Source organism: Pleurodeles waltl, chromosome 12 (genome assembly GCF_031143425.1).
Source record: "Pleurodeles waltl isolate 20211129_DDA chromosome 12, aPleWal1.hap1.20221129, whole genome shotgun sequence".
Lineage (NCBI taxonomy): Eukaryota > Metazoa > Chordata > Amphibia > Caudata > Salamandridae > Pleurodeles > Pleurodeles waltl.
This window is the reverse complement of record NC_090451.1, coordinates 57,381,323-57,409,072: the sequence shown is the minus strand read 5'-3', so window position 1 is coordinate 57,409,072 and position 27,750 is coordinate 57,381,323. Positions and strand designations below refer to the sequence as shown.

The 27,750-nt window shown below is 45.6% G+C and overlaps 1 protein-coding gene across 2 annotated transcripts in view; it reads left to right on the top strand.

Moving 5' to 3' along the window:
- LOC138267757 (AP-1 complex subunit mu-1) overlaps nt 1-27,750 on the top strand; it is a 132,612-nt gene that overhangs the window by 45,014 nt on the left and 59,848 nt on the right. For both annotated transcript variants that reach the window (XM_069216944.1, XM_069216945.1), the window contains exons 5-7: nt 5,540-5,687; nt 10,836-10,962; nt 25,884-26,026. In XM_069216944.1, the coding sequence (XP_069073045.1) occupies nt 5,540-5,687; nt 10,836-10,962; nt 25,884-26,026 (418 nt within the window). The remainder of the gene's footprint in view (nt 1-5,539; nt 5,688-10,835; nt 10,963-25,883; nt 26,027-27,750) is intronic.

Here is a 27,750-nt window from a genome sequence, read left to right as displayed (position 1 = left end):
AACAAAGAGCACGCTCTGATCACATGCTACTGTTTTTCCAAAGGCTTCCTTGACTCCCATCACAGTCCTCATTATTCACTGAGCTGATACTCAAGCATTGCTCCTTACACCGATGTGTGCGAGGAACACATTGCACCCAAGATGACAAGATGTATTGAGTAGACTGCATGTTAAATATGCCCTTCTACAGAAGGGTGGTGCTACTGGAAACCCTGAATCTGTTTAATAATAATTTAAAAAACAGAACTGGAGCAAGATACTTTCTCAATTTGAGGGGGAAAAGAGAGAGTCAAATAAAATGACACCTAAATAAACTGTGGTAAGACACTGAGCACTCCTGACATCTGGCCACCATTTAAAAGTGCATCCGAAGGTGAAGAGCCGGAGTATCAGTACTTCGCTTTTGTTCAAGTTTAGCTATAGCCAATTCCAATGCCAGCCAGTAGGCTACTCCATTCAATCCCTGTTAGAATGTGTCTGAAGCAATATTGTCTTTTCTGTTCAGTCACATTTGTGTGATGTTTGCATAATAAATGCAACAAAGCTTAAAGTTGTGAATCGGTTTCGGCAAAGACGGTACTGTTAGGCCAGAAGTGTCCCTGCATTGTGTATAATCTTGTTCCCAGAGCTTAATTTGTAATGCTGTTTGCCAGTGATCGCCCCAGGCACTTATTTCTTTACACATGCACATATTTATTTCTTTTTCTAGTTTTATCATTTTAGAAAAGGTACAAAACATACCAATTGAACAACCCACAATATGGACATACTCAAAGGAACAGCGTTATATAACATGGTTACTGGAAGGGCCATTCGGTAAGGTAGACACATCACATAGTACCACGTGATGACAGTCAATTTTTAAAAGATCACATAAGCAGAGTGTTTAACAGTTCTATGTCCAATTAAAAGAATGATACTACCAGTGTGCCCCGGCATTCTTACAGCTTTGAGTCATGTGGTACAGTCCAGCTTGTCACATTTGTAAGAGTGTGATGGTTAGTAGATGGTGTTGACACTGGTACTTGACAGTGCGGGCTGGGCCTGTAGATGCTGTAAGCTGTAGTGGCCTCCTGAGAATTATCTTTGGCGCTGTCCCTTTTGCAGCATGGATCCTGATCTGGATTCACATTCTGAGCATCTATTCTGCCATCTAGTCGTTGAGTCATTAATCACTGAGTGTTTCTTGCACTGAGTGCATGATTGCGAGTATCTAGTATCCTTGTTTTTGACTTTGTGCGTAAAGAAAGGTCTAGACGTCCTTGGACATGAGTGAAGTTTTTGATCTGAAAGGGTGGGGCCGGGGTCAACAATTGTCATTTGTTTTACCGTCCTCTATCATCCCTGTCATTGGTTTAGCATGTAGAGGCAGCATACTGTGTTTTGAGAATCAGTAGTAACGGGACCTGTTTATCTGTGTTACTGAAGTGGAGGCATACTGGCCTATTCCCGTGAAGCTCTGTAGCCTGCACGCTAACCCAGGTTCTAGAGCTAACATTCTAGTGCATGTTATGCGTGTGTATATGTGTGTAATGCATTGTGTGTCTGGGTGAACCAGAGTGAAGAAGGCCTGGGGGATTAATTTTGGAAGCCCCTGGCCTGTCCATGTGTACAACATGGAGGTGAGGTGTTCCCTGACAGTGGAAGCGTATTGCTGGAGGGAGGAGACCTAGAGCCTAAGTTGGGGAAAGAAGAGACGGGGCTTCTTTTAGAAATTCAATTGTCTTTCTGCTAAGAGCAGCGTTAAATTAGTCTTCCTGAGTACTGCCATTTGGTAGAGATGGGGCTGAAGGACAGCATTGCAATCTCTTTTGTTCAGAGTGAGAAGGGACTTGCTGGTAAGACCAGTCTTTTGTCCTTTTCCTGGTCAGTGTTCAGTATGGCTTGTGGTAGGCAAGTGCTAAAAGCTTTCGCCTGTTTGTGCCAAACTGGCAATGCCACTGTTCTGAGGAACATCACTCTACACAAAGGCTATCTCTGGAGAAAAGCCTGGAGTTGAAAGAAGAACAACCCAAAACCAATTCTGAGAGCACAGAAATTCCTTAATTTGACTGCTTAAAAGTAGGAGCTGCTGACTTACTTCTTGCTCCATTTCTGAGTGATATTTGACCAAGGAAGGAAGTGCTCCACAGAGTACTCTGAGGACTGCTGTGGAACCAGTCTGCCTCACAGCTGTTTCCCAGAGGTGAGGGGACACCACCAGGAGTCTTACCTGCAAGGAAGGTTTCCCTGCCCTGAAGCACCTGGAAGCTCCCCTGCCTGCTGAGATATCGAAGGAGTGCTGCAGCCCCGCATAAAATGTAGTAGTCTATGGTGGGCAAGAAGCAGCTGATCCTAGAGTGAAGGGTCCATTATCCCAGAGAGACTGAGTAATCTGAGTGCTACCAGATCAGCGACAGTATCTCCTGCCAAATGACTTCAATGCATCACTGACCTGAAGTTGTGTCTGAGCAGCCTACACCTGCCCTGAAGCATTGCTACTGGAATCCTAAAGCGTTACCAGAGTGGACTGTGCCGCTGCAAAGTTCTGAAATTGAACTTAACTGGACTGTGCTGATGTGACGGCATGGAGTTTTCCTAAGTGGAGTAGGCTGCTTTGATGACTTACTGAGCTGGAGCAGACTGTTCTGCTAACCCAGCATCGTGACCTGAACCCGGGTTATGCTGCAGACAGAAGACTGCCTTGAGGTGGTGCTGTGATCCTCACCCTGTGACTCACCACTTAACTCACCCAAAACAGGCTTGCGGCTACTGGATCCTGTATGCCTGCGCAGATGCTAGGTGGTGGCCTCTACAGTTGCTCCCAGTGAACTTGACATTAGTGCTGGGGGCATACAAGTCTGGCCCACTGAGTCCCCTCCCAGAAGATAGACAGTGAGCCAGACTTGTATCCTTTTAGTCCCTGGCCCCGATGGTACTTTGGTGAAGCTCTGGAGTTGTGAGGTAAGCACTCTGTAGGGGCTGTCGTGAATAACTAAGCACACAAACTCTCGAGCATAGTAGCATGGTACCTGTGCCTGACACTTACACCTGCCCATAGACAGACTCCAACCAAGAAATAGGGGAGGAAGTGAGTTCGGAACACAGTGGCCCGTGCCAATAAACTCCGGAGATAGGGGGGAAAATAATATATAAAACAAAAAAAATCTTACAATCCTGCTGTCTCCGTCTCCTGCCACCTCGCGTTCCTCTTCCCTCCATGTGGTGTCCCAGCAATCATTAGGACACCAGCACAGGCTCCCCAGCAATGCTGGTGCTGGTTTCATGCTAAACATAGCAAGAAAGCAGCGTCAGGATTGGTCTGAGCGTCAGTGACTCCCTGTGCAGTTTCTCTATTCCGGCTGTGTACACAGCCGGGCTGGAGAAACCTAAGTGCGCATGTGTGTTTGGTCGGCCTCAGATGGCCAGCCAAGCACACATGCGCACTTAGGTGCACTCACTCCTCATCCAAACACACCTCCTGTGGGCCAGCCCCGCCCCTCCCTGTACTGCTGGCTGTAAACTGTAAACTTCGTACTTGTATAGCGCACTACTCACCCGTTAGGGTCTCAAGGTGCTGTACGCATACCGCTGTGGAACCCCTCCTGGCTTTTCCCTGTGAGGTGCCCACTCCTGGGCAGCCTCCAAGGTGAAGCCAGGCATCCCAGCACTGTTGGGGCCGTTGTGGAGATTAAGCAAGTTATTGCCCAGGGTTAGAGTGGGACCCATGAATTAGATTAGGCACCGATGCGAGAATTATCAGGTACGAGGACATTGAGCCCAAGACCCGCCGAGGCGGGAATTGAACCCTGGTCCCAGGCCAGATTTCTGCATCAGGGTCTGCCGCTCTAACCATTGAGCCACACTTCTCCACCTTGCTGAGCCAGCAGATGAAAAATGAAACGATAGTTCAACTATTGTTTCATTTTTCATTTACTGGCCAGGGGGGCGATGCTCCTTCGCCATAGCGAAGGAACCGCCCCTGCTCGTAGATGTCTCCTCCTGGACTCCACACAATAAGGATTTTGATGAGGATTTCAATGTAGGCATTGACTGCCTGACTCTGACCTGTAAGGAAGGAGCCGAACCATTCCAAAGCAAACCCTGTCACTCTTGCTCTCGTAAGCCTTTCTATCCATATGGAGTGAAATGCTGCATCAAAGGCAATGAAGAGTTTCACAGAAGTTGAGCGCTGCCACACTGCCCTGATCCAGTATTAAACGCACCTCGCTGTGTACAGCAGTAAGGACAATATTCTTACCCTGTAAGGGCTGGAAACTTGCCTAGGACGAGTTAAGAGGAAATTGAGTCAGATTGCTGCATGTTAACTTCTTTTCTGTGACTTTGGCACAGAATGGCTCAGTTAAATAGTATGATAATTAATTATTGGGAGGCAGATGTAGAGTAGCTTTAAAAAACATAAACACACGCTCGTTTGCATTCAGCTGTAGCTTTCCTGAACTGAAGGACGAGTCGATAAGCTGGCTAATGTGGGATCTAATAAATGGCACAACCGTATGGAAAATACGGACAAGGGAGTCCTCCTCTAGTGAATCAGAGCTAATGTGTTTAAGATTTGTAATGCCGTATCTGAGGTGCCAGGGCAGATTCAGTTAAGGATTGAGACGGGTCTGAGCTAGATTTCAAAAGTGTTGGAGTGTTTATTTTTATAGGAATAGTGAAGGTAGACACAGGTTTACATAACTCCTGAGAAGGTGGCACTCCAAGTTGAGATTGACTAGGGTTCGAAACCCCTCGACAATGTAAAATACTCCTTGAGTACATTATTACTTGATAGGATGCGATTTGCATAATACTTAGAAAGAGCTGCTTTAAGTTATGCTGAATTTGTTTTGAGCCCTTCCTAATACTTTTTGCTTCTGTTGTGTAATCTTTACACCACTTTATTCCTAAAAGTTTATATGTGCATTTAGCAGTAGTTAACGCCAGTGAGTACCAAGGTGAAGCAGGGGACATGTGGTGCAAAATAACCAGGACTGCAGGAGCAACCGTATTTAGGGCAGAGACAATCCATGCATTAAAACTATCTTTGTTCTCTTGAATTTTATCCTGCGTACATTGTAAGGTCAGCAATGAGGGTCCAAGATTTGAGGCTATTATGCTAATTTACATTTAGGGGTACAAGACTGGTGGGTTATAGGAGATTAAAGGCCAGTAGCCTCATATTGAGAATAAAAGTGCTAGACATTGATGACCCGACCAGAAAACAGGGGGATCAGTGATGTCTGAGATGATCTTGTCAGAGGCCAGTGCAAATCTAAATGTCCTGCAGAAGGCTGCACTCAGTAACCAGTTGCTTGTCCCAGCGATGATATACCAGAGAATGTTGTTGTTAATACTAAGTGTTTTTCGAACGTTAGAGTTGAAACTCAAAACAGAAGAAATTTATTTTTTTGCTCAACTTTCAGAGGCTATTATGCATATCACCTGGTTTTTATCATTTTTTAATTTGGGTAGAATCAGGCTGCTTGTGAATTGCTAATAAATATTTTGTTGATAGTCTCATGATTTCAAGTGATTCATGTTTCTATAACTTTAGATATATCACTCAAGAAGGACACAAGTTGGAAACCGGAGCCCCTCGTCCTCCTGCTACAGTGACCAATGCAGTGTCTTGGAGATCTGAAGGAATTAAATATCGAAAAAATGAAGTGTTCTTAGACGTTATTGAATCAGTCAATCTTCTGGTAAGTGCTTTTTTTTTTTTTTATTCTATAATCTTTTTTGTTTAAAGCACCCTTCCACTTGGAGTTTCCATTCTTACAAAATACTGTTTTTACTTGATTAAAACATATTGGCACACATTTGCCATTTTTTTATAGTTTTTAATATGTAAAAAAAAAATCTTCATCCAGTATCCACCATATACACACATTTTACCTCTGATCTCATAATCTGTTAGTCATTTAGTGATCTCATTCGAACTGGAAGGTAATTTGGACATTCCCACTCCATTTACGCAGTCTAGTAATACCAACTGATTTAATGTCCCTGTTAATACATGTAGCAAGCATTCCAAAGAGATTTTAACATGTTCCACCGTATGTAAAACACATTTGTTGCCTATGAATCGTCCTACTATTCAATGACCCATTAAACCAAATAGACTCCAAGTGGAATACATTTTTGTTACAAGATTTTATACTAAATTGTATTTATAAACATAAAAATATCAAGTAAGGCGTGTATCCCCAGTTCCTGATATTGTTCCTGCTTTTATTAACCAACAGAGTTTATATCCAGCCTTTTTCATGACACTTGAAATGCATTTATTAGTTCTGCTTCGTGCTCGCCAATGCAGTAACTGATCTAATTTTTGATTTTTATCAGTTCTTTTAACTCAGCAGAAATGAAAGGTTTTCTATAGTTCTTTGCAGCAATTCAGATGTGGCAAGATGCTATATATGCCACTGATTCATGTTCTTGGCTTACGAGGGCCTTCAGTTCCTCATTGTTCCATGCTAGACTTGCTTATTAATGTTTGCATTGTTCTCAGCAGTGAAGTGGAATGTTAAGGATCTTGTCTGAACTTTTTTTTTTAAATAGTTCTTTTTATTGGTATCAACAGTTGCTAACAACAGTACCTTCTACACAAAGGTTTTGCACAGGATCGCATTGTCTCTTAGGTACATAACAGTAGTCACTGTATCCTCGATACAATATCTCATTTTGAATTTATGCCCCTCTCCCCATCAACAATCTACATTATATGCTGTGTCCCAGATCCGTAATGATGAATGGTAGGTACATGTTCCTTTCCCCGCCCCCTCCCCGTTGGTTCCAGCCCTCACCTATTCCTATAGGCCTCCCATTGAGGCTAAATTTTATTATACTTCTGGGGGCACCCCCGGCTCAAGTAAATCATCTGTTTTGCTCGCTGGCAGCAGTCAAAGTTTTTTTCCCAATCCTGTATCTCTGGTGGCTCGGCCGCTCCCCACACCCACGCTATGTCCCTTCTTGCCACCCCTGCCGCTAGCAGTCACCTTGGGAGGCTCTGGGGCATCCGGTTGCAGAGGTGTCCCAGCGTAGGGTGTCCCATTCACTTCAGTGGGAAACTGTCCGGTTACAAAGACTCTGCAAGCAAGGACTGGGGGGCCACTCTGGATGAATCAACAAGGGGGTTCAGTTGTTGCGATGCTCAGTGACATGGGGACACCTTGGGTCCTTTTCTCGGTCTGGGGCAGCCGGGTTCAGAGGTGTCTTGGACTGTCTGGTTTCCGGTGGCGGTAAAAGTGGGCCTGCAGAAAGAGGCTGCAGGCATAGATTGGGGGTCCAGACCGACTGAACCAACAAGTGGGCTCTGGTCTCACCAGGCTCTGAAACGTAGGGACACCTTAGGTCCTCTTCCTCTTGGCCTGGGTCAGCCGGGTGCAGAAATGTAGTGAACTGTTATGTTTCTGTCAGCAGAGGAAGTCTCGGTAGAGGGGGTGCTGCAGAAAGAGGCTACAGGTGGCGACTCAGAGTCCAGTCTGGCCAAACCCAAGGGTGGGCTTAGCTCCAGAGGGCCTCCAGACTAATTGGGCACCGTTGAAACCCCCCCCCCCCCCCCCCCCTGGACTCTGGCTGCTGGGCTCTGGTGCAGAGGTGCTTTGAGGTGTTGGATTGCAGTGGTCAGAGACTGGGTCTTGGTGACCTGGTGAAGAGGGAAACAGGACACTGGGGCCACTCTTCTTAATGGCCTTGTGGATCCGGACTTCCTTCAACAGTAGGTCTGCTTTGGGGCTGTAAGAGTCTTGATTGGACAACTCCTTGGTTGCTGTAATAGTTCCAGTATCCCAGGTATAGGTGTAGGTAGCCCCCGGGTAGGGCCAGTGTCTTGGGACTCCGTTGAAGTGGTGGTGCTGACCTCCTGGGCTCCAGACAGTCTTCTCCTTTCTTGTTGATCCCTCTGAGTGACTGAAGGCCAACAGGGCAGAGTATCAGACTTTACAAGCTGTGCCTACAAATGCAGGGAAGCAGCTCCTCACCTCTGAGGGAAGCCAGATCCACATTCCACAGGCAGAGAGCTCTTTGAAGCCCCCCTGCCTTGGAATGCAGATTGACAGGTCATCCTGTTGGGAGTGGTGTGTAACACCTCTGCCAGAGCATGCTTTGTCACTGACCGCCCCTCTCCACCCAAGAGCAGAGGCTCTCTCCCTTTGGGGTCAGAAAGTTGTCTGTTGGTGGCAGCAGTCAGTCAGCACACCATCAGTTGGTATGTTCATCATGGGGCAACACTAAGGTGCCCTCTGGGTGCATGTATTAATAAATCCAAAAAGGGCAGATGATGGTCAGAATGCAGAACAAATCAAACATTCTCCTCCAGTCACAGATCTGGGTTTAAACCATCGTTTTTTTTTTTTTTTTCCTTTCCCTTTTTCGCTCGCCATGCCGTTCCAGTTTGGACCCAGCCACATGCACATCAGTCTTGACCCTGCCCCCCATGGAAACAGTCCAGCCTGAACTGCCAAGCAAGGTCCTCCCTGAACCAGAAACACGCATCCTGGGGCCAGTTTTGGGATATCCCCCATCATCAGCCAGACTAGCTTGAATCTAGTGGCATAGCTAGCATGGGACCCACGTCTGGGCATACCCTTTCCACTTAGGGCAACAATTGCAAAAAGAACAGATGATGGACGGAATGCGGAATATATCAAACATTCATCCCCAGTCACAGATCTGAGTTTAATCCATCAGTTTATTTGCTCCAATTACATTCCAGTTTGGACCCAACCAAATGCAAATCAGTCTTGACCCTGCTCCCCATGGGAACAGCCCGAACTGCCAGGCCAGGTTCTCCCTGGACCAGAAACCAGCATTCTGTGACAAGAGTATTAATAAATCCATCACTGGAATCAATGAGGGTTTAATAATACGAGATGTTTAATACCAAACATACCTAGTTTCAGTGAAGCCATCATGTAGCTGAAGAACTCGTACTGACGTGCTTAAAAGGGCGTCCCTGTTCACTTACAATGTCTAAGAATCAACAAAGACAAATTGGGGCCATATCTGCTCATGCATATATGTCCTTACCTGTAATATAATACACCCTGCCTTAGGGGTGTAAGGCCTTTTGTAGGGGTGACTTACAAGTATTACAGGCAGTGTTAGAGGACATGGCACACAAGTGTGTGTCATGTTGTGTTCTCACTTTTTGAGTCTGAGTTTGGTGCTGGGTCTCTTAAAGTGACAAATGCAAAAAGAACGGTTGATGGGTGGAATGCTAAACACTGCAAACATTCACCCCCAGTCAGGAAGATCTGGGTTTAATCCATCAGTTTCTTTTGCTCACCACGCCACCCCAGTTTGGACCCAGCCATATGCAAGTCAGTCTCAACCCTGTTCCTCATGGGAACAGTCACCAAAAGGTACACTGTTCCTAAAAAGAAAAAAACAGGGCACTAGAACTCAGGACACTTCTAAATGTAGAAGCAAGAGCCCTCACACATCCACTGGATGTCATGCTTCATCATAGTCAGACTGGCGCTTCAATGTCTGACGGGCCCCTCAAGGGGGCTCTTTGCCGGAGATCTTAAAGTGTGTGCCGTGATGGAGCCCGGTGGGGATCAAGTAAGTCTGCTATAAAGAAGAGCAGGAAAATGAAAAGGAATAAAATTTACTCAAGGACCTCAAAAACAATTTTTTAATTAGGACTTCAGGGGTCTTGGTCAAGATTAAAAACACAATAGAGTGGAAAGGAAACCATGTACCACCACTCTAACAAATGCAAGTAGCTAGATGGGGACACTCGCCCTCTAGCTGAAATATCAGGTCAACATGTTTTGAGCCTATAAAAGTCCGTCCGGATCACATGGCGCTTCATCAGGACCAAAAACAGTAAATTCCTAAGCTACAGTATTAGTCCTTAATGAAATATGAAGGGCAAAAAGCAACTTGCATCACCTGCTACAGTACTGAAAAACCTGAGTAGATGAAAAACCAGTAAACAGAAAAATAAATCAGAAAAACAGTGTACTTAAACCATACAAGTGCATTACACACCTACCAGTGTTGTGGCAATCAGTGTGAGGGTGCTGCCATGCTGAATTTGAATATTCTCCCAATCAAAAATAACTTTACCCGTCTGACTAGGAGCCCAGGCTCCTTGGGACTGTGCGAGCCATTAGCTTGTCGTCACTCACTGAAAGTCATAGATAGGTCAAAAATCATTTTTAGGCAGGACAACAGAACAGTAAATGCACATCATTCTATGTATTGCAACTAATGCTGTCCCAGTGTTGCTATAGGAACAATAGACTCCGAAACACACAAGGTCAGATATTCAAAAAAGGCAAATAAAATAAATAGGCAAATAAAACGAATAATACCCTTTGTGATAAATATGCTTTTTGATAATAGTGATCCTATTTTAAATGTAATGCAAGTGCTGTAGCGGTTAAAACAAATAGTGCTTGTCTTTGCCTGAGCAATTTCTTAACCAGTATTTCTCAAAGACTTGGTAGATTGAGAACCTGCAACAAAAGAAGGCGGTCTCTAACCCAAGAGGGTCAAGAGTTTATTTTCATTTAGTTATCAATGACCAGTGTTGGGTGACTTCCAGGGATAAGAGAAGCATGTGTTATTCTACCACTGTTGCCAAAGCGCGCAATCTCTTAACTGCTTCCATGAAATCTTGTTTAAGAAATCTGCCCTTTTACATTCTGTCTCGTCCCCTTACAACATTCAGGAAGCGGCTGCTGGCTCGGTCTGTCGGAGCCACCTTTCAGAAGTCTGCCAATTTGGATTGCGGTCCTCTCGACATATGTGAAGGATTTAAAACAAAGCTGCTTTGAACAGTTTGGCACAATGTTTCATGTATTTATTTTATGTCTTCCATGTTTCTTTTCTCTTAGGTTAGTGCCAATGGGAACGTGTTACGGAGTGAGATAGTGGGGTCCATCAAAATGAGGGTGTTTCTGTCAGGGATGCCAGAGCTTCGTCTTGGCCTAAATGATAAAGTGCTTTTTGAGAACACCGGAAGTAAGTGTTTCATTGTTATGATGAGCATTGCATTTGCAGAATGTATAGTTAAGATGCTGTGAAAGGTCAGCTACCACCTGCCATGAGCCCAGGCCCACCAGCATAAACATTTTATTTCTCCCTCACTTCACTTTATTTAAAATAACATATTTGTTTGCAACATAGATTCTGTAGTTCAAAATATTTGTGTCCAACATCTCTCAGTCTCTCAACAGGGGTAGACATTAAAATTGAAATATTAGCCTGGGAAACGCTCCAGAGCATGGAGTCTGTTTTATTGATGCTCTCTGCATGCGGTACACCTTTGCTTGGCAGGTGTGAAAAGAACATTGTTACTGCTTGTCTCTTCTATTTGGAGCTGGACCATAAAATGCCACTTCATCTTGATGATATGGAACACTGTGTGTCCATGAAAACTTGTAAGCTGTTTCTTATTAAAATGGGGTGAATGCTTTCCAACCAGTGATGGACATAACTGACGCTAAATGCAACGAGAAAACCATAGTAACACTCATCTGTATTAACTTAGGGGGTGATGTTCACTAAATATGGTCCACCCAAGAAGCAGACATTTCTGGTGTGTATTTGTTGGGGGATGTGTTTAGCAAGCTGACACAAACGGTTCTCGTAGCGTGTATCTTGCCTTTAGCCATTGGTCCATCAGCCTTATCAGATATCCTTGGCTTTAGCTGCAAGATTCAGGGGGCTATAAGAGGGACCAGGATAGAACCAGTTTACTCATGCTTGTTAATGATTAGGTTGTGACTCACGACCACACCCTACATCAGGGATATTGCGGACACTGGTTAACGTAGTGTACCAGGGTCTGCTGGCCGGTATGAATAGTAAGGCCTGGTAGGCAATAGGATGAAATGGATGTCTGGACCAAGCCTAGTTCATAGTGGCTCGTTGGTGTACTTCATGGGCTCTGACTTGTATTAAATGCCTCAGAGGCACTGGTCTTGATGTGGCGCCTGGTGGACATTACTCAACATTACGTGCCATATACTGACTGGAATTTCATCATTTTGATGAATGAAGAAAGTCAGCCTACAGAATTCGAGCTCACAAAACATAATTTTACAGAAATTTCAAAATGACAAAATACCTTTCCCCCAAAAATGTTTTAGCGGTAACGTTCAATCTTTGTTTGAAAAAGGGAAAAGCACCAAAAGGTGTAGGAGAACGTGAGGTGACTTCGATGAAGAGGGGACAGATAATGAAGAGAGATTAGTAAAAAAAAAAAAATCCTTGGATAAACCAGGTGTGGGAGAGTTATTCTGGGATATTGAAGGCAGGTTGGAGGATGAAAGGATTGGGAAAGCTGTAAGGATGGACGTCCCTAAATATTAAAACAAATTGAGTAGTTGGGATAAAACGTTCCTTCTTTTAAACATCTCTAAACCACAACTAAGAACAAATAGTTCTTCATGAATGATTTCCACCAGTTTTGTTTTCGCCAATCTGGTGAAAACGATTCATAAAGGAAAATGTGTGGCGTGGTCCCATGAAAGTAATTTTTCAGAACCATTCCCTTCAGGTGATAATTTTGTAAGAAAAACACATGGCCATGCTTTAATGAAATGCCTCCTTGGCATGGTTACCCCATAACTTTTTGCCTTTGCTGATGCTAAGTTTTTATTGAAAGTGTGCTGGGACCCTGCTAACCAGGCCCCAGCACCAGTGTTCTTTCCCTAAACTGTACCTTTGCTTCCACAATTGGCACAGACCTGGCACTCAGATAAGTCCCTTGTAACTGGTGCCCCTGGTACCAAGGGCCCTGATGCCAGAGTAGGTCTCTAAGGGCTGCAGCATGTCTTATGCCACCCTGGGGACCCCTCCCTCAGCACATGCACACTGCCTCACAGCTTGTGTGTGCTGGTGGGGAGAAAATGACTAAGTCAACATGGCATTCCCTTCAGAGTGCCATGCCCACCTCACACTGCCTGTGGCATAGGTAAGTCACCCCACTAGCAGGCCTTACAGCCCTAAGGCAGGGTGCACTATACCACAGGTGAGGGCATATGTGCATGAGCACTATGCCCCTACAGTGTCTAAGCAAAACATTAGACATTGTAAGTGCAGGGTAGCCATAAAGAGTATATGGTCTGGGAGTTTGTCAAACACGAACTCCACAGCACCATAATGGCTACACTGAAATCTGGGGAGTTTGGTATCAAACCTCTCAGCACAATAAATGCACACTGATGCCAGTGTGCAATTTATTGTAACATGCACCCAGAGGGCATCTTAGAGATGCCCCTTGAATACCACTCCGACTTCTAGTGTAGGGCTGACCAGTTTCTGCCAGCCTGCCACAACCAGACGAGTTGCTGGCCACATGGGGAGAGTGCCTTTGTCACTCTGTGGCCAGGAACAAAGCCTCACTGGGTGGAGGTGCTTCACACCTCGCCCTGCAGGAACCTCAAAGGCTCACCCACATTGTTACAGCGCCCCTAGGCATCCCTCTGGCCACTGCCCCGACTTTTTGGCAGCAAGGCTGGAGGCGATAATTAGGAAAACAAGGAGGAGTCACCCACCAGTCAGGACAGCCCCTAGGGTGCCCTGAGCTGAGGTGACCCCTGCCTTTAGAAATCCTCCATCTTAGTTTTGGAGGATTTCCCCCAATAGGATTAGGGATGTGCCCCCCTCACCACAGGGAGGAGGCACAAAGAGGGTGTAGCCACCCTCCAGGAGAGTAGCCATTGGCTACTGCCCTCCCAGACCTAAACACACCCCTAACTCTAGTATTTAGGGGCACCCCAGAACCCAGGAAATCAGATTCCTGCAACCTGAACTAAAGAAGGAGGACTGCTGACCTACAAGCCTGCAGAGACAACGGATGACGACAACTGCTTTGGCCCCAGCCCTACCGGCCTGTCTCCAGAGTCGAAAACCTGCAACCAGCGACGCATCCAACAGGGACCAGCGACCTCTGAAGACTCAGAGGACTGCCCTGACCCCCCAGGACCAAGAAACTCCTGTGAGCAGCGGCTCTGCTCAACAATCTGCAACAAACTTGCAACTTTTCTACAACTTTAAAGACTTCACTCTTCCCGCCAGAAGCGTGAGACTTCACACTCTGCACCCGATGCCCCCGGCTCAAGATCCAGAGAACAAACACCACAGGGAGGACTCACCGGCGACTGCGACCCAGTGAGTAGCCCGAGACGACCCCCCTGGGCCCCCACAGCGATGCCTGCAGAGAGAATCCAGAGACTCCCCCTGACCGCGACTGCCTGTAACAAGGGACCCACCGCCTGGACCAAGCACTGCACCCGCAGCCCCCAGGACCTGAAGGGAGCAAACCTCAGTGCAGGAGTGACCCCCAGGTGACCCTCTGCCTAGCCCAGGTGGTGGCTGGCCCGAGAAACACCCCCCTGTGCCTGCCTGCACCGCTAGTGACCCCCGGGTCCCTCCATTGAAACCTATTCAAGTTTTGTGTGCCTACTTGTGTTTTCCCCCCCCCCCCCAGTCTGCCCTTCGAGGACCCGGGTACTTATCCTGCTGGCAGACTGGAACCGGAGCACCCCTGTTCCCCATAGGCGCCTATGTGTTTTGGGCACCTCTTTGACCGCTGCACTTACCGGCCCTGAGCTGCTGGTGTGGTAACTTTGGGGTTGCCTTGAACCCCCGACAGTGGGGTGCCTATGCCCAGGAACTGAGACTTGTGAGTGCTTTACTTACCTTACAATCTAACCATTACTTACCTCCCCCAGGAACTGTTGATTTTTGCACACTGCCCACTTTTAAAATAGCTTATTGCCATTTTAACAAAGACTGTATATGATATTGCTTTAATTCAAAGTTCCTAACTTACCTGTGTGGAGTACCTTGCATTTTATGTATTTACTTCAAATCTTGAACTTGTGGTTCTTAAAATAAACTAAAAAGATATTTTTCTATATAAAAACCTATTCGCCTGGAGTTCATTTATTGCCTATGTGTGTACAACAAATGCTTAACACTACTCTCTGATAAGCCTACTGCTCGACCACACTACCACAAAATAGAGCTTTAGAATGATCTAATTTTGCCACTATCTTACCTCAAAGGGGAACCCTTGGACTCTGTGCACACTATTTCTTACTTTGAAATGTATATACAGAGCCAACTTCCTACACGTGCACACTGACTTAGCCAACATATGTTGCCTTTTGGGTGGTGTAGGAAAGTAACGTCTTTCTTGGCATGGTTACCCCCATTTTCTGCCTGTTGTCAGTATGTTTCACTGTCTCTACTGGGTTCCTGCTAACCAGTATACCCCAGTAGTTTTGCTCTCTCCTCTAAATTGTACCTTTTTTCACGAAATTGGCATACTGGTCCCCCCAAGTAAGGCCCTAGTATATGGTACCGAGGTACCCAGGGCATTGGGCTTCCAGGGGATCCCTATGGGCTGCAGCAGTTATTCTGCAACCCATAGGGAGCCCATGCAAAGGGTTCTGCAGGCCTGCCATTGCAGCCTGTGTAGACTGGGTGTATGCACCCGGTTTCACAACAGGTCACTACACCAGGTCACTATAAGGCATCCCTTTGGTAGGCTCTCTCAGCCCAGAATGCAGGGTGCTGGTACCAGTGTGTGAGGGCACCCCTGCACTAGCAGATGTGCCCCCACAAACTCCAGATACATTGTCCTAGACTTTGTGAGTGCAGGTGACGCCATTTTACACGTGTACTGGACATATGTAGCTGGACATATGTAGCTGGACATATGTAGCTGGACATAGGTAGTGACCTAATGGTAACTCCGAACCTGGGCATATTTGGTATCAAACATGTCGCAATCATACTCCAATACTGTTGCAAGTATTGGAAGTATGATTCCTTGCACTCTGGGGCTCCTTAGAGGACCCCCAGCATTGCTACCACCAGTCTTACAGGGTTTTCTGGGCAGCCCAGCTGCTGTCACCCATCAGACAGGTTTCTGCCATCCTGCTGCTTGATCTGACCAAGCCCAGGAAGGCAGAACAAAGGATTTTCTTTGGGATAGGGAGGTGTAACACCCTCTCCCTTTGAAAATAGGTGCAACTGGCTTGGGAGGGGTAGCCTCCCCAAGCCAGTGGTTTGCTTTAAAGGGCATATTTGGTGCCCTCTGTGAATAAACCAGTCCATACTGGTTCAGGGATCCCCAGTCCCCACTTCGGCACAAAACTGGACAATGGAAAGGGGAGCAGCCACTCCCCTGTCCATCACCACCCCAGGGATGGTCCCCAGAGCTCCTCCAGAGTGTCGCTGGATTCTGCCATCTTGTTTCCCAGGTTGGTAGGGAACTCTGCCATCATCTAAGTGGCCAGGCAGGTGACGTCTGAGCTCCCTCCTGGTAGGTGCTTACCTGGTTAGGTGACCAATTCCCCTTTCAGGGCTATTTAGGGTCTCCCTCTTGGGTGGGGTCCTCAGATTCGGCTTGCAGGATTCCAGCAGGACTCCTCTGCAACCTCTGCTTCGACTTCTGGCCACTGGAACCGCAACTGGACCCTTGAGGAACCGACAAACGCTGCTACGATGAAGAAGACTCTTCTGCAACTTTGCTTCCACGTCTCCTGCCAGCTTTGCAACATTTCCCTTCGGTGCATCCTCCGAAGATTGCAACTGCAACTCTTCAGCCTGCACAAGAAGAAGAAGGAATCTCCCTTGGAGTGCACCGTATCTCTTGCAGATGCCAAGGCTTGTTTGCATCTCCTCCAAGGGATCTTCAGGTGAAGTGTAGCTCGAGCCCCTAGCACTCCGTCTTGCAAAGTACAGTTTCCTGCGTGGTTCTCCTGCGGCGTGGGATCCTCTTTTGTAGTGCAGCGTGAGCTTCTTCTGTGACTCCTGTGTCTCTGTCCTGTGGGTGCTGCCTCTGCTCCTGTGGACTCTCTGCGACACTGAGGGTCCCCTGTGACTCCCCTCCTGGCTTGAGCCTTCCTGGGTCTTGCAGGCCCCTGTCAGCACTCCTTTTCAACCTACCGTGAGTTTGCCATTGCCAATACTTGTTGGTGGAATTCCTGCACCAACACCTGTCTGCAATCTTCCTTCCACCGTGGCACGTCATCTGCATCCATCAGGAACTTTTCTCCGGCTCCAGGGCTGCATTGCTGACCTGGTCTTCATCACCGTCGACCAACTCCTGCATCCACAGCTGGGTGGGTAGTAGCTCCTACTCCTCCTGGGCTCCTCTGACTCTTTGACTTGGTCCCCTCTCTCCACAGGTCTTCTTTCTTCAGGAATCCCCCGCTGGTTTTCTTGCAGTCTTGTCTGGGTGTCTTCTTTTCCTCCTTTTGGGTGGTTTGTGGAAAATCCAGTGACTTACTCCTGCATTCCTGGGGCGTACTGTGTTACTTACCTCTGTGGGTTTCTAGTACTCTCAGCTCCCCTCTACACATTTCACTGTTTTCTAACTTTTTCCATGCCCGTTTCTGATTACTAGTGTATATATTTAGTGTATTGCTTACCTCCTAAGGGTGGGCTGTCTGTCTAGTGTTCTGTGGTGATTTGTTCCAAAAATAAAGTACTTTTTAGTGTTTTCTTTCATGTGCGTAAGTGCTGTATGACTACTGTGGTATTGCATGAGCTTTGCATGTCTCCCAGATAAGCCTTGCTGCTCATCCACAGCTACCCCTAGAGAGCCTGGCTTCTAGACACTGACTACACTTCACTAAGCGGGGTTACCTGGACCTGGTATAAGGTGTAAGTACCTTGGGTACCCACCACACACCAGGCCAGCTTCCTACAGGTGGTGATTTCATGATTTAGTTGTTGGCCTACCTGAGGTACCAATTTTGTCTTGTTCTAAACACTGACGTACTAATGAATATATGGTCAACACAAATTTTAAATCTTTTGCTGCCAGGGTGCATTCATGCCTCATTTAGTGGGTATATTTTTTCCATTTAAAGCCTCCTTTTCTGGGGTCACCCCAAACTTGAGGACTTTAATAGGCAAGCTATCCTCCTACTTACTTTATGGCTTAAATGCAACATACCACTCACCCCAGTAATGACTTAAAGTTGCGATGAAAGTGATGAACCTTGTGAAAATCATTTTTTTGTCTGTCAGTATATACGTTGTATGACAAATGAACTCACAGCAACAACATTAAAGGGATTAACAAACATTGAGGGGTTAGTTTCCTTTTTAATACTTTGCTTTTCCATTTAGTGGTTGCAGGAGAACCATGCTTAACTCCTAGAAGAATGCCATTGCAGAAGTCTTATGATATGTATTTCTGTATTGTGAATTTATGGCGCCACCGTAAAGCACTTACAGATATTCCGTCAGGTCAGCGTACATGATCACTATAGACATACAGAATGGGGAGGCACAGCTCAGAGTGGACAAATAGATGTCATGGGGCAGGTTCACTGGCAGTCCTGGTGGGACCTCTCAGTTTACAGTCTGTTTATAAAGCAGTGTACTGCAGAATTTCAGTAGAGGAAGTCGTGTCGCTCCAAAGATGGATAGGAAGTTTAATAGAAGGTGCAGACTTTTGCTTGTGAGGGCTCAGCTTTCTCACTTTTCAAAGAGAATCAACAGTTCTATTCAGCAAGCTTCTGTAGGTTGCCGAGAAGGGCTCCTTGAAACTAAATCTGATGTGTTATAGTTCGATAAAAGGCAGTGGCTTTTGGGTGTCCTTGTCTGGGTTTTCAAAAGATGAGTACAGGGCTGTTAAAACTAATTAAGTGGCCAATGCAGCCACTTGTGACGACTTGCGGCAATGCGCTTCCAACGTCTGAAGAGATTTTCTCTGTGGACATCACCTTACAGTTAAATATATTGAACATTGAGAAAAAGTTATTAGAGTCGAAATGAGAATTGCCAAAGCCACTAGGTGTGATCTTAATGTGCTAACGCTTGGAAATACAGGCGTGCATAAATTAGCATGATTATTTCTGCTGTCTGCCTAATTGTTGCAGCTCTTCTCATTGCAGTGGTGACATTTAGTTCGAGAGGTTGTGAATCTGTTTTTGCCTTCGTCCCTGAAGGGGTAGAGGCGTTATCACTGTTGATGACCGGTGTAGGTGATGCTGCAGTCACTGTTGTGCTTGTTGCTCCTCTTTGTACTGTTTGTAGCTCGCGTCGCCATTGCTATTGCTGTAGTTGTCTGTATTTTGGTGGCAACTTGGTCCCTGTGCCGAAGACCGCTGTTTTTATTGCTGTGTTTGCTGATACCATTGCAATTGTGGTCCCTGCTGTACTTACAGCTTTTGCTATTGTGGCTGGTGCTGTTCTGGCTTCTGTGGTGGCTTCTAACACAGCTGTGCTTTGTGACCTCTATTGCAGCAGCAACAGCAGTTGTCAGTGAAATGATCCATACCATGGTGGCTTCTGTGGTCACTGCTGTAGTTCCTATTGTCGTTTGAGCTGTGCTGGCTGCTGCTGTTGTTTTGAGGGCGAAAGGAGTTGATCCAAAGCCCCCCTCCCCCGTATATATCTTTATTATTAATCACATAAGCTCCTGCAGACAGGTAAAGCTGTCTCTAGCTAGGTGTAGTTAGATGTAAGCATGTAGTGCAGTGGTTCCCAACCTGTGGTCTGGGAAACCACAAAGCCTCCTCACGGTGTTTGCGACTGCTTAGAAAATTAAGTAATATTAACAGATTAATAAGGTGTATATAAATAAAGTGGCCAATTGCACAGCTGAAAATTTTAAAAAGTACAGTAAATGTCAAGGCATTTGAAATGGGGACTAAACATTAAATTAGTCTCCTCAGATTGATTTGTGGGAGCAGTGCAGGTACATCAAACAAAATATAGTATGGACAATGTGTGGCTTCAATTTAATTCAGAAAAGCTCCAACCTTCATATTAAAATCAAAAATGTTATTGTTTTATTTATATTTATCATTTGTGTATGTGTTTGATGGAATGCTTGTTTATGTATTTTTGTGTATTGTTTAACGCTTCAAATCATTGACAATATTTAGGCCGGGGTCCCTGGCTAGGCTACAGGTTAATGACTCACTGGGGAGGGGGGTCCCCAGATTCCAATAATCACTCAGTGAGTATTGAAGGATTCTAGTAATGATAAAGTGAGGGTCCACAGAAGTCAAAAGGTTTGTGTAGGAGGCTGGCCTGGTTTGTAGTGAGTACCAAGGGGTACTTACACTCTGCACCAGGTCCAGTTATCCCTTATTAGTGTAGAAGAGGCAGGGGTGTGGAATTTATTAAAATATCTACTTGTCCAGAGGACAGGTTGCTTCTCAAATCTACTTGTCCTGTAAAAAGATCTACTTGTCCCTTTGGTGCTATGTAGTGTGGCGACAAATTATGGCAGCAATTTAATTATGTAAGAGCTCTGATAATAGCCTCTCTGATTATGCCAGGCCTACTACCATAGTAGGGCTTGAATACTTGCAGTTTCAATCCCTACTGTAGCAATTTCCTTATTTTGCCACCTTTCTGCAGATCTGCATAATGGGGCTGGAGGAAGCAGTAAGCAATAGTTCCAGGGCTAGAATGCCTTTGAGTCTGCAAACCTACTAACCTGCATGTTTTAAAGATTTTCACCAGCTTCTCTCTAATATTTTCCCATAATAAGAAAGGTTGGACATTTACTCCTGACAATGGCAGAATTAGAACTTCTTCCAGGGTTGGGAAGAAAGTGGCTGGAGGGAAAATGAACTTGCAAATGCTCAATAGACTTTCACATGAGCAAATCTACACATCGTATTTACCCATGCTAAAATACAGTTCACAAATATTTTATAGGGGTACGACATATACCATGGGTGCACTTTTGTGACTTTCTTTAAGAATTTGGGGCCACATGTGTAGGTAGGTTCAGATTTGCGACCCGCAAATTGCGAGTCAGAGCAAGTCGCAAATCCGAATGTAGGATGGTGTCCCTGACACCTTCTGTGATTCGCAAGGGCTTCGCAAATGCCCACCTCATGAATAATCATGAGGTGGGTCGCAATTTGCGACCCCCTTGCGAATGGCGGCCCTCACAGGGATAGTGGCCTGCTGGAGACAGCAGACCACCATGTCTGTGACTGCTTTTCAATAAAGCATTTTATTTTTGTATTTTTTTTTTGTAATGCAGCCCGTTTTCCTTAAAGGAAAATGAGATGCATTACAAAAACTAAAAATGAAACGTTTTCGTTTCATTTTTTCAGAGCAGGCAGTGGTCCGCAGGACCACTGCCTGCTCTGAAAAAATGTTTACAGTGACATTCACAATGGGGAAGGAGTCCCATGGGGACCCCTTCCCTTTTGTGAAAGTGTTCGCACCTATTTGAAATGGGTGCAAACTGCGATTGGTTTGCGCCCGCGTTTGTGGTCACAAAACAATCCTACATTGCACTGCGAGTCGCAATTAGGAAGGGAACACCCCTTCCTAATTGCGAGTCGCAAACCTGTTTTGCGATTCGGTAACCAGGTTACCGAATCGCAAAACTGGGTTTGTGCATCGCAATGTGCTTTTTGCACGTCGCAAACAGCGAAAGTCGCTGTTTGCGACATGCAAAAAGCTACCTACATGTGGGTCTTGGTCCCTAATTAGGTCTGGTGTTAACAAAGACATTTTGTTTTTATTAAACTTCTATTTCTCTCTCTTTCGGCTGACTTTACTGTGAGTGATCGCATTCTGCTCTTCCACAAGGAGCATATTGGCACACAAAGTAGTTTTGTTCAGTGTCAGGAACTACAGTGGCAATCAGTGAAGTAACGAAACTGGAGGGTGCCCCTTTGCAAAGAACATGGAGGAGCCCCCTCTCCAGACTCACTCAGGGCAGGTGCTGTGCTGAAGGGGCCCCCTGGAGGGCGGCTGCGGGGCCTTTGTTATGCCACTGGTGGCAACATGTGCTTTTAGAGTTCAAAAACTTTTTGGGGGGGTTTTGCCAGTGTTTGTTACAATGTTGAGGGCCTGGTAGCTCCCACAACAATAAAGTGTTACAAAAGCCATGTCAAAACAAGACACGCATTGATGAAACAAAAAGACTTATAAAAATATGTCAGATCAGTTGGCTTTGTCAGTGTTTGTTTTTTCATGCTTCCCATAATCGTGTTGAAAATGGTTACACTGATTTTCCATTAGAAATATTTTTGGGAAATACTAGCATGCATCAACACATTTTACTAAATGACACTTCATTTGCATCTAATCAGAGAGCATTCTGGGAGCATTATACTTAGCCTCATAGCCTAAACTTTTCAAACATGTGTATACACTTTTTTTTTTTTTTGTACTGGAACCAACGTCAGTAGTGAAGTGTGACCTTAAAACATTTATTTACAGCACTCACCCTAATAATGAAGGCTTTCAAATAATGAACCATAAATACAAGTTCGAACAGCAGTATCTTTTGGAAACACATTACCTCAACTGCAAAGAGTTCCACTCTCTGTAAACAGGCAGCCAAAGAGTTTGTGCTGCAGAGGGTTGGGCCTACTTGTCCCAAGGACAAAGTAAACCTAAAAACTTGTTGCCCTTGACCCCAAACAAGATGTCTTGGGCGCGGGGCGATAGGAATTCCACATCCCTGAGAGGTGTCTAGCAGCTTTGGCTGATAGAAAAGGGTAGCTTAGCAGAGCAGCTTAGGCTGAACTAGGAGACATGCAAAGCTCCCACTATACCACTAGTGTCATATGCACAATATCACAGATATACTAAAAATAAAGGTACTTTATTTTTATGACAATATGCCAAAAGTATCTCAGTGAGTACCCTCAGTATGAGGATAGCAAATATACAAAAGATATATGTACACAATACCAAAAATAGGCAGTAATAGCAATAGAAAGCAATGTACAGTCACAATAGATTGCAATGAGAGCACATAGGTTTAGGGGCAACACAAACCATATACTCTAGGAGTGGAATGCGAACCACGAATGGACCCCAAACCTATGTGAGCTTGTAGAGGGTCGCTGGGACTGTAAGGAAACAGTGAGGGTTAGAAAAATAGCCCACCCCAAGACCCTGAAAAGTAGGTGTAAAGTACACCTAAGTTCCCCAGAGAGCACAGAAGTCATGATAGGGGAATTCGGCAAGGAAGACCAACACCAGCAATGCAACAACGATGGATTTCCAGACGAGAGTACCTGTGGAACAAGGGGACCAAGTCCAAGAGTCACGCTCAAGTCGGGAGTGGGCAGATGCCCAAGAAATGCCAGCTGAGGTTGCAAAGAAGCTGCCACCGGATGGTAGAAGCTGTGGATTCTGCAAGAACGAAGAGGACTAGGAACTTCCCCTTTGGAGGATGGATGTCCCACGTCGTGAAGAAGCTTGCAGAGGTATTCCCACGCAGAAAGACCGCAAACAAGCCTTGCTAGCTGCAAGGGTCGCGGTTAGGGTTTTTGGATGCTGCTGTGGCCCAGGAGGGACCAGGATGTCGCCAATTGCGTAAGGAGACAGAGGGGGCGTCCAGCAAGACAAGGAGCCCACTCAGAAGCAAGCAGCACCTGCAGAAGTGCCGGAACAGGCACTACGAAGAAGAGTGAACCGGAGCTCACCCGAAGTCACAAAAGAAGGTCCCACGACGCCGGAGGACAACTCAGGAGGTCGTGCACTGCAGGTTAGAGTGTCGGGGACCCAGGCTTGGCTGTGCACAAAGGAAATCCTGGAAGAGTGCACAGGAGCCGGAGCAGCTGCAAATCACTCGGTACCCAGCAATGCAGTCTAGCGTGGGGAGGCAAGGACTTACCTCCACCAAACTTGGACTGAAGAGTCACTGGACTGTGGGAGTCACTTGGACAGAGTTGCTGAGTTCCAGGGACCACGCTCGTCGTGCAGAGAGGGGACCCAGAGGACTGGTGATGCAGTCTTTTGGTGCCTGCGGTTGCAGGGGGAGGATTCTATCGTCCCACGGGAGATTTCTTCGGAGCTTCTAGTGCAGAGAGGAGGCAGACTACCCCCACAGCATGCACCACCAGGAAAACAGTTGAGAAGGCTGCAGGATCAGCGATACAAGGTTGCAGTAGTCGTTTTTGCTACTTTGTTGCGGTTTTGCAGGTGTCCAGAGCAGTCAGCGGTCGATTCCTTGGCAGAAGGTGAAGAGAGAGATGCAGAGGAACTCTGATGAGCTCTTGCATTCGTTATCTAAAGAATTCCCCAAAGCAGAGACCCTAAATAGCCAGAAAAGGAGGTTTGGCTACTTAGGAAGGAGGATAGGCTAGCAACACAGGTAAGAGCCTATCATAAGGAGTCTCCGACGTCACCTTCTGGCCCTGGCCACTCCGAGCAGTCCAGTGTGCCAACAGCACCTCTGTTTCCAAGATGGCAGAGGTCTGGAGCACACTGGAGGAGCTCTGGGCACCTCCCAAGGGAGGTGCCGGTCAGGGGAGTGGTCACTCCCCTTTCCTTTGTCCAGTTTCGCACCAGAGCAGGGCTGGGGGATCCCTGAACCGGTGTAGACTGGCTTCTGCAGAGATGGGCACCATCTGTGCTCATCAAAGCATTTCCAGAGGCTGGGGGAGGCTACTCCTCCCCAGCCCTGACACCTTTTTCCAAAGGGAGAGGGTGTAACACCCTCTCTCTGAGGAAGTCCTTTGTTCTGCCTTCCTGGGCCAAGCCTGGCTGGACCCCAGGAGGGCAGAAACCTGTGCTAGAGACTCGGGGGATCATGGAATTGTCTCCCCAATGCCAGAATGGCATTGGGGTGACAATTCCATGATCTTAGACATGTTACATGGCCATGTTCAGAGTTACCATTGTGACGCTATACATAGGTAGTGACCTATGTATAGTGCACATGTGTAATGGTGTCCCCGAAATCACAAAGTCCGGGGAATTTGCCCTGAACGATGTGGGGGCACCTTGGCTAGTGCCAGGGTGCCCACACACTAAGTAACTTAGCACCCAACCTTTACCAGGTAAAGGTTAGACATATAGGTGACTTATAAGTTACTTAAGTGCAGTGGTAAATGGCTGTGAAATAACGTGGACGTTATTTCACTCAGGCTGCAGTGGCAGGCCTGTGTAAGAATTGTCAGAGCTCCCTATGGGTGGCAAAATAATTGCTGCAGCCCATAGGGATCTCCTGGAACCCCAATACCCTGGGTACCTCAGTACCATATACTAGGGAATTATAAGGGTGTTCCAGTATGCCAATGTGAATTGGTGAAATTGGTCACTAGCCTGTTAGTGACAATTTGGAAAGCAAAGAGAGAGCATAACCACTGAGGTTCTGGTTAGCAGAGCCTCAGTGAGACAGTTAGTCATCACACAGGGAACACATACAGGGCACACTTATGAGCACTGGGGCCCTGGCTGGCACGGTCCCAGTGACACATACAACTAAAACAACATATATACAGTGAAATATGGGGGTAACATGCCAGGCAAGATGGTACTTTCCTACAGTTGGGAACCACTGATGTAGTGCATTTAACAAATATTTTGTCTCCCTCACTAAAATATTGATTTGAAGACTTTGAAGTCATGGAAATGAGATGCAGGGTTACTTTTTAAGGCTTCAAAATAACACTGGGAGGGGATAAAATTGCCTAATAGTGTAGGTCATCTGTAACTAATTTATTTATACTTATTTGATGTAGCATGGACATGGCTCATAAAAAAAAAAAAGATTGTTTCACAGAGAAAATTTTTGCTATATCGAGAACCTGTCAGTGACGCTCACTAAGTAGAATAGCGTTGTGTATGGTCCATTTGAGACTAGATTATAGAAATCATAATGTAAACCAACAGATGGGATTGGGCAGCAGGCTGTGCAGCTGTTTATTTACAATACAGATGTTTATAGTTTCTGGCTCAGTGATTTCTCATGATCCCACAATTTTGCAGAAAAGCTGATTGACTTGAACATAGGTTTTAAGATTCCAAAAATACCATCGAAGGCCTCTAAATTGCAGCCTCCTTAGCAAGTCAGTCATCTGCTGAATGTAGAATGCAGACGAGCTGTTGGACTTTGTTCTTGCAATGAAACTACACAATACCTGCTATCTGCGAGTAATGAAAGTATACAATATCTGCTTCCTTTGAAGGGGGAAAAAGCAAGTCTGTGGAATTGGAAGATGTCAAGTTTCACCAATGTGTTCGACTTTCTCGATTTGAAAATGACAGGACAATTTCATTCATCCCTCCCGATGGAGAGTTTGAGCTCATGTCTTATCGCTTGAATACACATGTAAGTCCAGAAAAGAACACCTAGTTTTACCTCTTCACATCTTAAAATATCTTACCATAAACAGCCTATTGTTTTTTTATTTTTTGTCATTTAATTTACCATATTATTTTAACTCTGTCATGATAATAGTCTGCGGGTCAACGAAAGGATGGAGGTGGTAAGGACAGGATATTGATTTGTTCTGATGCAGGCCTTGGGTTAACTTGTAGTTAACTTGTAGTTAACTTGTAGTTAACTTGTAGTTAACTTGTAGTTAACTTGTAGTTATGCCTCAAACTTTGCTGTTTTGAGGCCCAATATGTGACATGGGTCTAATTGAGGCTGGGGTTAGTATGGTGTGTGGAGCCAGTTGGTTTAGCCCTCATTCTTTAATTGTTATGATACCTTCACTATGTCAAATTCATGAAGCTGATGATCACTTCTTGATGTTCATACTGCACATTGTTGCAATTGTGAATGGGTCCCAAAATGTTTCTAAGACGATGTAATAAGATATATTTTGCTCTTAACCGGGGCCGTTGGCAGTAATTTTGGGAAGGTATTTTCATTAAGAATGCTCTTTAAAAGTCGTCTTATCCCAGAAGCCGGGATAACCAGCATAGACAACTGATTTGACCACAGCTATTTATTCCTGCTACAACAAATGGCAAAATGTTCTCCAGAACTGGAGACTTAAGTTATTTCTGATCTCGGGTGCCTTTCTGCAGACAATAACGCAGCAAACACTTTCCATGGCTTTAAGCCACTTACGTGTGGAGTTTCTTGAATTCTGGGGCTTACCTCTTGACTTAACAAATACTTGGGTTGTTGTTCAGCTCAAATTACTTCTTCGTTGAAACAAAGCCCACATGCTTTTCGTAACAGCTGTTCTCTTCTATTTCATGTCTGTACTATGAGAGGTGTTATCTGCAGTATTTGTGTTCACACGATGCAGTAGAGTTTGAGACTTTTATGAGCTGCGGTAACTATCTCATCCCTCACAGGTCAAAAATTAAATTATTTCTCTCATGGAGGCTGCTGTCGGGTACGTTCTCATTATCATACTGAGGCTACTGGATTTGGGCGACAAACACCTGAATTGTGGGGTACTGAGTACAATTCCACACTATGTGATGCCTGTTGACCTAACCTTCCAGCTAACTAGCAATGCCTCATCTCCACCCAAGAGCAAGGATAATTGTGGCAACCGGGCGCGTGACAAGAAAGACTCTTCGTGGTCAATCATATCTCGTCCCTTTCTCTCATTTACAGTAGTCTCACACAGGCAAAGACAAACAGAGGCAGAATATAGTTCAATTAGGGTTTATTGAAGTAACTGCATCTTAGATAAAATGGCATGTATTGCAATAACTAGGATGATAAAACACAATAAAAGCAAATTTGTGACAAGGAGAGTGAAACACAAAAACAGTCCCACCATACTGTCACTATTAGGGCTATATATCTTTCCTAACTAAGCTTTGTCAGAGCATAAACCTAATCCGCCCTTTATGTCCCCCCACCCTCCCAGAAAAACATCTTGCCCCATACCTGAGCAGGGAAGTCTGTAGTCTAGAGAGACACAGTCCCCATGTAGGCCAGGGGTTCAGCGGTCTAAGAAAGCAACTGTAGCAAAGGCATCAGCATACAGTTGTAGTCATCTGGCTGGAGTCTCCCTTTAACGTGTATGGGACAAAAGAGTGTTTTTATACTAAAACAGTTGACTTTGTAAGAATGGGTACCCA